Source organism: Pseudophryne corroboree, chromosome 2 (genome assembly GCF_028390025.1).
Source record: "Pseudophryne corroboree isolate aPseCor3 chromosome 2, aPseCor3.hap2, whole genome shotgun sequence".
Classification (NCBI taxonomy): Eukaryota; Metazoa; Chordata; class Amphibia; order Anura; family Myobatrachidae; genus Pseudophryne; species Pseudophryne corroboree.
In genome coordinates this window covers 498,231,995-498,244,897 of record NC_086445.1, presented here as the reverse complement: position 1 = coordinate 498,244,897, position 12,903 = coordinate 498,231,995, and the positions used below count along the sequence as shown (strand labels likewise).

General features: G+C 42.4%; 1 protein-coding gene across 1 annotated transcript in view; it reads right to left on the bottom strand.

The window, feature by feature from the left end:
- MMP28 (matrix metallopeptidase 28) overlaps window positions 1-12,903 on the bottom strand; it is a 117,288-nt gene that overhangs the window by 7,305 nt on the left and 97,080 nt on the right. The window contains exon 4 of the mRNA XM_063953984.1: window positions 8,893-9,111. Coding sequence (XP_063810054.1) covers window positions 8,893-9,111 — 219 coding nt within the window. The remainder of the gene's footprint in view (window positions 1-8,892; window positions 9,112-12,903) is intronic.

Sequence of the window (12,903 nt, the reverse complement as noted above, 5' to 3'; positions counted from 1 at the left end):
GAAGCTATGAGTTACACCTAACCTGTGCTAATGTAAAACATACAGTAACTGGACATAGGTTTACAGCATTTGTTGACCAGTGTAAGAAAATATGGTCAATCAAGGCAGTGATGGTGCTGCAGCAATGATGTTATACAAGCACATGGGTGTAACATATCTATGAAAATAACGGGCTGGGGCTGGGAGACCAGCACTAGGGATCCCGGTGGTCAGCCTACTGACCCTGGGATCCCAGCAGCAGAATGCCGGCGGAGGGAGGTGAGCATAACAAAGCCCCTTGCGGGCTCGCTGTGCTTGCCACAGGTTCTATTCCCACTCTATGGGTGTCGTGGACACCCACGAGTGGGAATAGTTCATGTGGGTTGGCATTCTGTCTGCCTGCATTTTGATTGTTGATTGATCCCGGCATTGGCATGGTGACAGCCGGGATCCCGAGTTCCGGTCACATTACCTCATCCTGAAAATAACCACTATAGTCTAGTCACACTGGTGTGTGGCATTGTCACAGTCACTCCAACAGTCAAGCAGGGATCACAATTACTAGCACCAATGCCCACTTATAACATACACAGAATTTGTTGGCTCTTTCTAATACCCCTTTTACACTGCTGCTAAAAACCCGGGTTATTGCCTCAGTGTAAATGGGTTTACCTGGGTCCAGTGACCCAGAAATCCAACCCAGCTAGCTTGTAGGGTTGGTCCCGGGACGGACCCGGGTAACGGTGCATTCTAAATGGGTAAGCCAGGTCGAGATCCATTTATTGCATAGGGAGAGCCGGCGCTAGAAGATGATGTGATCTCCTAGCATCAGCATTGCGCACGTGACTGCTGACACCAGGTCTTGCCGCCAGTCTGAACCAAAAATTTTTGGATATTCTCTCTTCTGCGCTCCCTCAGTTAGTCTAACTGATGAAAACAAAAATCTCTACTTATCTCAAAAGTAGAAACTTTTTCTCATCCCACCGTCTTCACAATAAATTTTGTTGTCAATATAGAATGTACTTCTGATGTTGATACATGTAAAAAAAAAAGGTAAAAACACAATCTAGTGTAATACGTTCATAAAATTTATCTCATTAATACTTGGAGATTAGTAATAAAATTTTGCCACTTCCAACATGTAGTGAATATCACTCAGACAAGTGGAAAAAATACAATTTCTTTAATGTTGAGAAATGATCCAATACTGAAAATTCTTCATCACATAAAAAGATGATACACATCCATTTCACATCCAAGACTTATGAGGGTGGCTTCCTACCAGATTTTGGAATTCTGAAGTGCACAAATGGAAAGCTGTATAGATGTTCTACAACCCCGGGGAAGAATCAGCTCCAACAGTGGGCACCCCGTCCTCTCCTCGTCTGGCCAGTCTGCCACTGGTCCTCTCTATCAGCCAACGCGTTTCGATCAATCCGTTGATCTTTGTCAAGGCATACTCACATGGTCCAACTCCCCAGTTATTTATACCCATATGAATTGATATTCCTAATCACTGGGAGGAGCCACTCTCATTTACAATTAAGTTCATTTACATACATAATGTTCCTTTAAATCCTAACCTAACATCCATGTACTGATCCATACGATATACTACATCGCATTCAGCAAAAATCGCAGACAATAATATCCATTAAGTTATATAAAAATAGTAAAAAACTAAAAAAAACGGAGGCCGGAAGTGCCCTGTGCGTGCTGGTTACTCCTCTGCTTTCCCTCATCCGATAGTTCCGCATTCCGGAAGGAGAACGATCCGCCCGGTGACAACATCCGGTCACGTGATCGTCATCCTCTACATGAATGAAGCCCGCACAGCTCTAACAATGGTCCGGTCATGTGATTTCCCTGACCGGAAGTTCCTCAGCAGCCATTTCTTAAATATCGGCAGGGAATACATAACATAATATATTTCCTATTCATTGAATAAAAACACCAGCAAAGAAGGGTGGAAGTATACAAATCACCATAATGGTTACTGGAAAAAACGTTTTCATACTCTTTTTCATCTACCATATATAATATTCATATAATATTACATAATCAGAATAAGCTCATAGCGTCATATATCATGCTTTTCCAGATAATGTTTATCAGTTCCATAAAGTCCAATTCATCTATGTTGGTAAAAAAAGTCCAATGCAGTGAATCAATAATACATTTCTAATAAACATAAAAAGAAGAAAAGAGGAGAGAGGCAGAGTTAAATATCTCATTCCATTCATTTAGCCATAACCTTATATGTTGTTAATAAAGGGGATAATTTCAAGGAAGGAACCATTTAATTTCAAAATCCTTGTTTAGACCCCCCGGAATCAAGGTCTTTAGGGAGTGTATATACTGCAGTGGCGTGCGGTGAGGTCAGAGGCTGGTGAGGCACTACAGCCATAATGTCCGCCGAATCCTGCCGATGACCCCTACCGCCACCGAGCCAATGCCCGCTACTGCCACTGAGCCGATGCCTGCTGCCACCATCAACTGACCCAGCCCTCCGCCACTAATTTGCACCTCAGTCCGATGCTGCCAATGCCCGCTGCCTGCCTGCTCATCATACTTGTGATTTATTGTACATTTTTATAGAAAAAAAATAAAAATTAATGTTTGGGAAGGGAGTGGGAGGAGGACATGAATGCAATTTTGTTGTCCAGGTCTTCCATTAACTTAATGGAGAAGGATCTGAATGGGTTAAAAAAATGAAAAGAAAAAAATGCGTGAGGTCCCCCTTCCTAAGTATAACCAGCCTCGGGCTCTTTGAGCCGGTCCTGATTGTTTAAATACTGGGGAAAAAATTGGACAGGGGTTTCCCGTATTTAGACAACCAGCACCGAGCTCTTAGACCGGTCCTGGTTCCAAAAATACGGGGGACAAAAGATGTAGGGGTCCCCCGTATTTTTAAAACCAGCACCGGGCTCCACTAGCCAGGGACATAATGCCACAGCCGGGGGACACATTTATGTAGGTCCCTGCAGCCGTGGCATTACCCCCCCAACTAGTCACCCCTGGCTGGGGTTCCCTGGAGGAGTGGGGACCGCTTAAATCAAGAGGTCCCCCCCCTCCAGGCACCCAAGGGCCAGGGGTGAAGCCCGAGGCTGTCCCCAGCACCCCTGGGCGGTGGGTGCTGGGCTGATAGCCATAAGTGTGTATAAAAAAGAATATTGTTTTTTTGTTGTGGAACTACAAGGCCCAGCAAGCCTCCCCCGCTTGCTGGTACTTGGAGAACCTCAAGTGCCAACATGCGGGGAAATAACGGGCCCGCTGGTACCTGTAGTTCTACAACAACAAAAATACCCAAATAGAAACACAACACACACACCGTGAAAGTAAAAATGTATTAAAACACACTTACACACTCACACATACTTACCTACATCCCACGCCGGTCACGTCCACTTGTCCATGTAGAATCCAATAGGTGGTTCCTGTAAAAATAAGAGAGAGATTACTTACCTACATCCCACGCCGGTCACGTCCACTTGTCCAGTAGAATCCAATAGGGCCGGTACCTGTAAAAATGAAAATTATACTTACAAACAAAGTAATCCACAGGAGGAGAGAGAGAAATGAATGAATATTATGCACTCGCTGACGCGGGAAGACGTTAGCACAGACAGGGGAGAGTGCTGCTGCTAACTGGGATGATGGAGCAGGCTCCCCCAATAGTTGTGAGCCTAGTAGCTGTACCCCTAGTAGCTTTGCCCCCTGTAGCAGTGCCCCGAGTAGTTGTGACCCCTGTAGTTGTGCCCCCAGTCGCTGTGCCCCTTGTAGCTGTGCCCCCTGTAGCTTTGCCCCTTGTGGCTGTGCCCCCAGTAGTTGTGACCCCTGTAGCTGTGCCCGTTGTAGCTGTGCCCCTTGTAGCAGTGCCCCTTGTAGCAGTGCCCCCAGTCGCTGTGGCCCCTGTAGCTTTGCCCCCAGTAGTTGTGACCCCAGTCACTGTGCCCCTTGTAGCTTTGCCCGCAATAGCTGTGCCCCAAGTAGTTGTGCCCCCTGTCGCTGTGACCCCAGTCGCTGTGCCCCTTGTAGCTTTGCCCCCAATAGCTGTGCCCCCTAGCTGTGCCCAAAGTAGTTGTGCCCCCTGTCCCTGTGCCCCCAGTCGCTGTGCCCCCTGTAGCTTTGCCCCCAGTAGCTGTGCCCCCATTAGCTGTGACCCCTGTAATTGTGCCCCCAATTGCTGTGCCCCTTGTAGTTGTGCCCCCCAGTTGCTGTGCCCCTTGTAGTTGAGCCCCCCAGTTGCTGTGCCCCTTGTAGTTGTGCCCCCCAGTTGCTGTGCCCCCAGTTGCTGTGCCCCTTGTAGTTGTGCCCCCCAGTTGCTGTGCCCCTTGTAGTTGTGCCCCTTATAGTTGTGCCCCTTTTGCTGTGCCCCTGTGGCTGTGCCCCCCAGTTGCTGTGCCCCTGTTGCTGTGCCCCTTGTTGTTGTGCCCCCCAGTTGCTGTGCCCCTGTTGCTGTGCCCCTTGTTGTTGTGCCCCCCAGTTGCTGTGCCCCTGTTGCTGTGCCCCTTGTTGTTGCACCCCCCAGTTGCTGTGCCCGTTGCTGTGCCCCTTGTTGTTGCGCCCCCCAGTTGGTGCCCCTTGTTGTTGCGCCCCCCAGTTGCTGTGCCCCTGTTGCTGTGCCCCTTGTTGTTGCACCCCCCAGTTGCTGTGCCCCTGTTGCTGTGCCCCTTGTTGTTGCGCCCCCCAGTTGCTGTGCCACTTGTTGTTGCGCCCCTGAGTTGCTGTGCCCCTGCTGCTGTGCCCCTTGTTGTTGCGCCCCCCAGTTGCTGTGCCCCTTGTTGTTGTGTCCCCCAGTTGCTGTGCCCCTGTTGCTGTGCCCCTTGTTGTTGCGCCCCCCAGTTGCTGTGCCCCTTGTTGTTGTGCCCCTGTTGCTGCCCCCAACACAAACACATAAAAAAAAAAAAAACACACACATACTTACCGCTCCTGCAGCGCTGTCCTCCGTCTCCGTCCGCCGGCTCGTCTCTGCTGTACTATGGGAGAGACGTCATGACTCATGACGTCTCTCCCATAGTAGCGGCGCTGGCTGCAGCGGGCGCCCACACAGCCCACGGCGCCTGCTGCAGCCGGGAAGGGGGCTCGCTAGTGATTGGACAGCGGATCCAGCACTGGATCCGCTGGGCCAATCACATCTGGGGCACTGACAGGGGCGTGCATTCATCGGGGCTGAATGCACGCCCCTGTCATTGCGGCACCAGTATAGGTGCCGCTTCTCCATTCATTTTCAATGGGCTTTCACAGCCCATTGCTGCGCCCCTGCCACCTGCCCGCCCCCTGCTGCCCGGACTTAAAATGTTAGCAGCGGAAGGCACCTCTCCCGCTACCTCCCACCCTCACAAGCAGCCACAGGGGGGGGGGAATTATTAAAATAATGAAAAAAGATATTTATAACACTGTGTTATAAATATCTTCTTTTTATTATTTTAATCATTATGACAGGGGAGGCACTGCCTCCCCTGCCTCCCCTGACTGCACGTCCCTGAACTGCATTTCAGTTCTTGCTAAAGTTGCAGCTGTATCATTACATCTCCAATTCCCCTTCACTTGTTTTAGGGCTGCAAATTTTGTTAGCTGTTTACTGTCTTGATTATGGACCCCCTTAAAATGGGATGAGAGTGCATGTGTCTCGACTCCATTTTTCATATTGCGTAGATGTTCCGCAAATCTTGTTTTCAAATTCCTACTGGTCCTGCCTATATAAAATAGACCACAACTACACCCCAGGAAGTAAACTACATTCCTTGAGGTACAGGTTATGAACTCATTCATATTGATGTTCTGACCATTTATTTCAATTTCCATACATTTACTGACACCACTCACTAGTTAGCACATGCAACAAATCCTGCACCTAAAAAAAACTTTTGAGAGGGTACGAACATTGGCCTTCGGAGGTGACATAGCACTTCTAAGCAACTAGTCTTTAATACTCTTAGCTTTTCGATATATAAATTGAGGTCTGTTTGGCAGCAGTTTCTCCAACAAAGGGTCACCTTTCAAGACCCTCCAATGATCTCTAAATATTTTTTCTATTTGTTTATGTTGGGTACTATAACCCGTGATAAATGCCATAGAATAATCTTTCCTATCGCTACCGGTTACCTTCTGCTTTTCCGTTGGGACTAATAGATCCTTCCTGTCAATACTCTCACATTTCATTCTAGCTCTCTCAATACTTTTCTCGCTGTAACCACTTTCTTTAAACTTCTTCAACATTATTCCTACTTGTTCTTCATAGACCTCATTGTCCGTACAATTTCTCTTCAGTCTTTGCAGTTGGCTATTTGGTATAGAGTCCAACTAGTTGACATGATGGCAACTGGTGGTATGAATATATATTCCCGAATCTGTTGGTTTTATGTAGTTACGGGTTTTTAACTGGCCATTTTCCACATAAATATTCAAATCTAAAAAATTAACACTACTTTTACTAATTTCGAATGTTAATGAGATGTTATACTCATTCTCGTTCAATTGAGTATAATATAGAATGAGTATAACATCTCATTAACATTCGAAATCCTTGATTGAAATTATCCCCTTTATTAACAACATATAATGTTATGGCCAAATGAATGGAATGAGATATTTAACTCTGCCTCTCTCCTCTTTTCTTCTTTTTATGTTTATTAGAAAAGTATCATTTATTGATTCACTGCATTGGACTTTTTTTTACCAACATAGATGAATTGGACTTTATGGAACCGATTAACATCATCTGGAAAAGCATGATATATGACGCTATGAGCTTATTCTGATTATGTAATATTATATGAATATTATATATGGTAGATGAAAAAGAGTATGAAAACGTTTTTTCCAGTAACCATTATGTTGATTTGTATACTTCCGCCCTTCTTTGCTGACGTTTTTATTCAATTAATAGGAAATATGTTATGTTATGTATTCCCTGCCGGTATTTAAGAAATGGCCGCTGAGGAACTTCCGGTCAGGGAAATCACATGACCGGACCATTGTTAGAGCTGTGTGGGCTTCATTCATGTAGAGGATGATGATCACGTGACTGGATGTTGTCACTGGGCGGATCGTTCTCCTTCCGGAATGCGGAACTATCGGATGAGGGAAAGCGGAGGAGTAACCAGCACGCACAGGGCACTTCCGGCCTCCATTTTTTTTATTTTTTTTTACTATTTTTATATAGCTTAATGGATATTATTGTCGGCGATTTTTGCTGAATGTGATGTAGTATATCGTATGGATCAATACATGGATGTTAGGTTAGGATTTAAAGGAACATTATGTATGGAAATTAACTTAATTGTAAATGAGAGTGGCTCCTCCCAGTGATTAGGAATATCAATTCATATGGGTATAAATAACTGGGAAGTTGGACCATGTGAGTATGCATTGACAAAGATCAACGGATTGATCAAAACGCGTTGGCTGATAGAGAGGACCAGTGGCAGACTGGCCAGACGAGGAGAGGACGGGGTGCCCACTGTTGGAGCTGATTCTTCCCCGGGGTTGTAGAACATCTATACAGCTTTCCATTTGTGCACTTCAGAATTCCAAAATCTGGTAGGAAGCCACCCTCATAAGTCTTGGATGTGAAATGGATGTATATCATCTTTTTATGTGATGAAGAATTTTCAGTATTGGATCATTTCTCAACTTTAAAGAAATTGTATTTTTTCCACTTGTCTGAGTGATATTCACTACATGTTGGAAGTGGCAAAATTTTATTACTAATCTCCAAGTATTAATGAGATAAATTTTATGAACGCATTACACTAGATTGTGTTTTTACCTTTTTTTACATGTATCAACATCGGAAGTACATTCTATATTGACAACAAAATTTATTGTGAAGACGGTGGGATGAGAAAAAGTTTCTACTTTTGAGATAACCGAGGGAGCGCAGAAGAGAGGATATCCAAAAATTTTTGGTAACACCCTTTTCTTTGGATAACCATTCCTCTGCTGCTCATAAGCGCAATTTCATGTGGGTGTGATTTTTATCAGTTTCCTGCCGCCAGTCTGATCAGGGTCTCAGCCAGGTCGCCTCCAGGTTGGAGCCAACTACAAAATACCAGGGGCGACCAGGCAGTTAGATATAAAAGCGGTATAATATATTTCCCAATTTTGCTTGCTGTTCCTTTCCCATTTGGGTCTTAAACCAAAGTTAATTAAAATAAGGCTACCTAAATATGACAAGTACAGTAGGCTTAAACGAAATATAAGATATCAATCAGCGTCAAGACTTGTCCCAGTTTAGGAATCACTGGGCTTTGGTGCAGTTGTGCTCAACATTAACTACTTAACTACAGAACACCACAAATGTATGTATTCTCATCTTAGTTCACATTTACTATGTGAATGTGATTTAATTAATGCATTACCTTTACCCTCTTAATTCAGAAATACATTGTTGCAAAGTCAGTATTGAAGTTATGATGTTTAGAAAAACGAAGTCTGTAACGTTACAACTATAGTGATGACACAAATCAGCAACTTTGTACTGGTCTCTCAAACGTTAAAAAAAAAAGAAAAAAGGGAGAGATTTATCAAATCTTTGAGAGAGATAAATGGGTCTTTTTACTAAGTCTTGGAGAGAGATAAATCTTGTAACATAGCAGTTAGGAGCTGATTGGCTGATACTTTATCTCCCTCCACTTTATCTCTCTCCAAAGTTTAGAAATAGACCCCAAAGTGGTGAAGTTATTCAAAGCAATTAATTAATGTTTGTCATTTATCTAGAACAGCCTATAATATGACAGAAGCTAATTGGTTGGAATGGGGAACCTTATCTCGCTCCAAAATCTCATAAATCTCCCACATAATCTTTAATTTATTAAATGAAGCAGGAATGCAAAGTTGACCTAGTTAACATATTCAAACATTACTAAACATTTCTTCTTAAGCTTACAAGAAGGAATAGTTTAGCACCTGGTCCGTCAAATGCATGTCTAGCGCCGTCATTGTGTTCTCCATCAAAGAATGCCAGGCGAATGTCTGCTGAGTCACTTACTGCCTCAGAGAAGATGAGGGATGAGACATTACCCCACAATTGGAACGCTGCTTTAACCGCCTTTCTTACTTGATGCTGGGACAGGTACCATGGCCAGTTCACTATCTGGTAAGTTAGATGGCGTTTATACCATTTATCTGAAGAACAGGAAAAACGAACAAAAATATTTTAACAGTTTAAAAAACTAATTTTTTTTTTTTCTATACATAACATTTTTAACAGAAAATTACAATTAAAATAGCGCCATTACAGGATACCTAAGATGCAGTGAGAGCTCATTGATCCAGCGTCATAAGGCCAGAAAGTTGTTTGAGCAAACATGCCAAAAGGTGTTTTGTGAAACAATACACTATTTAATCTAATTAGGACCACATAACATTCCATTTTATAAATACATGGACTACAAGTGAGCAGTTTGTAGGAATGAGAAGAGTATTTTTATGATCATATAATGCTGCCTTCTCTGGCTGCTCAGTATCCACTTAATATAAGGATTATAAGTGGGCAAAATGAACGAGACCTGTCTGTATCACTCCAGGCTTCACTGGCAGAAATTATTTGGAGTATCACTGGGCATTATAGTTATTTTGGGTCACAAACTACATAGTGGCATTTATGGCCATATCAAAAACAAGAAACGTAACTTTGTTACTTCTGATCACAAAGAGCTGTAGCTTCTGAGCTAGAGATAATACATTAACTATAATATAAATGTGTCCTGTTTTCATTCTACAGATACTGTCCTAAATGATTTGGCTTTACTTGCCTCTAGCAGTCACCAGAGAACAGTAATTATCATTCACTGATACAGCTGACAACAAACTCTGAGGTTAGAACGGAGCAAAGCATTTCATTTTTACACTGTGCAACAATTTGTTTTATTTGGTACAATAATTATATAGGTCTGCAAATTCCAGTGCATAAAAGGTTGAATTTAGCAAACTGACTCAAAGATAGTTCTTAGTATGGACAGGAAAAAATACTTTATTATTATTATTAACATTAACAACATATAGCATCAACATATTCCATTGCGCTTCACAGTTGTATTAAAGTTTCAGTGATACTCTCCACCAGAACCTACACTGGCACCCCTTCACCTTTAGACCCCATAAAATTACTCAGAATCAACTACAAAACCCTAACCCAGTTTCTCGCTCCTACATCTACAGCTTCATCTTCCTCCACACTGCCGACTCCCTTCCCAAGTCATTACCTTCTCTCACTCCCACCTCCAAGATTTTCCGGTCGGAGCATGCAGTTTTGGACAATGAGTCCAAATTGAGCTGCATGCCCAGCCGACACAGAGGGTCGTTAATGACCTGCGGGGCCGCACATCGCTCGGCGGTGGCATACACACTGGGCAATATGGTAAACAACGTCAGTCAGGAAGGGTCAAAATGAGCGACGTTGTTTACTTTATCGCTAAGTGTGTACCCACCTTAAGTCTTTTATATTTTTTTCTTGTTATGTTTGCACTGCTTCTGTTTATGTATTCTAAGTTGCTATAGGGCCTAATTCAGATCTGTTCGCTCGATAGCATTTTTTGCTGCGCAGTGATCAGGTAACTACTGCGCATGCGTATGCACCGCAATGCGCAGGCGCGCCGTACGGTTACAAAGTGGATCGTTGTTGTGAACTGGTTCTAGCGAAGAAACCATTCGCACAACTGTTCGCAAGGAGATTGACAGGAAGAGGGCGTTTGTGGGTGGCAACTGAGCGTTTTCTGGGAGTGGTTGGAAAAACGCAAACGTGTCAAAGCGTTTGCAGGGCGGGTGTCTGACGTCAATTCCGGGCTTGAATAGGCTGAAGTGATCGCAGCGGCTGAGTAAGGTCAGAGCTACTCAGAAACTGCACAAGCTGTTTTTGTACAGGGCGGCTGCACAAGCATTCGCACACTTGCAAAGCTAAAATACACTCCCCTATAGGCGGCGTCTATCTGTTCGCAGCCCTGCAAAAAATAGCTAGCGAGCGAACAGATCTGAATTAGGCCCATAGACTAATTGTGTTGCTATATAAATAAAGAATAATATTACTAATATTACTACTACTACTACTAATAATAATAATAATAATAATAATAATAATATTCTTTACTGTTAGATTTTGAAACTGCATGTTTGGAGCATGTTATAGAGTTCCGGAAACATCATGTGTACACGCTTTTCTTAATTGTATGACACTACCTTTTATCTGTTCTGCACAATTTGCAATCGCCATTATTACACCAGTGCCCTGAAATGAACACCTGCATGTGAAACATCAAAAAGGTAGGAATGCAAAGCTAAGAAGAGGATTTGGCAAAAACTGCTAATTACAGGGACTTACTGGGAATGTGCTAAGAAGTCAGGATGACGTCAATAATTAAACCATTACGATAAGTGGAGGATACAAAACATTAGCCTACGGAAGGTGAATGAACGGCATACTGACAGTTAAACACTGTACGGATAGATTATAATCTATTTAGTCACAATACTGTAGCTAATATCTTATCCTGCAAGGATGAGGTTTAGTGACTAATTATCACATTGAGACATCATTATTATATGTCTACATTGCTCATGAGATAACCCTCACACATAGCAAACAGTTGGAGGCCGGATGACATATTATAATACTGTGTTACTGCAAATCAAGTGATTCATAATTCGGTCTGTCAACTGAAATGCAACTCATTTTGTACACTACAAGTGTATTCTTGATAAAGGGAAGGTAGGGTCAGGGAAAAAGGATAGGAAAAACTCGAGCACAGGTAATAAGAATTAAATGATATGGTTGAAAACAACCGGCAAATTGATAAACCACAATGATCTGAAATATTATCTCTATGAGAGGGATTTCAGAAATGACTCGTGTGGAGGTGCACCCCTGAGAGTAAATGAACAATCAATAATACACAGGAGAAAAAAAAAATCGTTTTTTGGGGGGCACTCATTAAGGATTTTATATCAGCATAAAATATAACTTATTTCTTACAACTAAAATAATGTCCCACAGACAAAGACATTGACACATACACATAAATGATCTAAAACCACACCCATAACTACGTGTGGGATATTATCACGTGGGAGATAAATGCAATTCATTTGGGTGTCCCTTGTAATAGATGGTATCCAAATTAAGGGTTATCTATAGAACAAGTGAATTCTCAACTCACAATTTCATATGGTTTATAGGGTAGTGTCACAATTAGTGTTGGATATAGCAAATGAATTAACACTTTTGGCATAAGGTATTATATATACCACAATCAGTTGTTGATCTAGATTGTCAGTGTATGTAACCACACATATTACCGTCAGAATTACCCAAGACACACCATACATTCCATATATTTTTTGGAAGGTAGTATTGCATTCTACAAGTGAAAAATGGCTGATTGAGTGTTAATCCACTGATAATATCAGTGTAGGAGAAACATTTCCCAGTACCACAACCAATTGTAGTTGAGAATGCCAAAGTGATAAGTTACACAAGTCACAACCGTAATTCCTAAATTCACACCCACAGTTTTATGTGGATCCTTTAGACAGTATTACATATGTCTAAAGGATTTGCGGTATCACACCCAAAAGTTCCCTATAAATTACGCGATGTATAATCTCTTGTAGAGGTTATAGCGAAATAATATTACACTATTCAACAGATATAGGATACAGATATCCACATCATAAGCAGAACTTATTGTGAAAAATGTATTAGTACAAATACTATAGATTTACCCAGTGTAGTATACAGGTTCGCATATTCGTAATGTATTCAATTTCTAGTAGGCATATCCAGTATATAAAGTTCACCACTTCACATCTCAGGTGTCTAAAAATCTACTCTCTGTTGTAAATTTCAATAAAATGACACTTAATATGAATCTAAACAAGCTCAGACAAAAATGTATCCATAAATTGTTTCACATTTGTAACGGT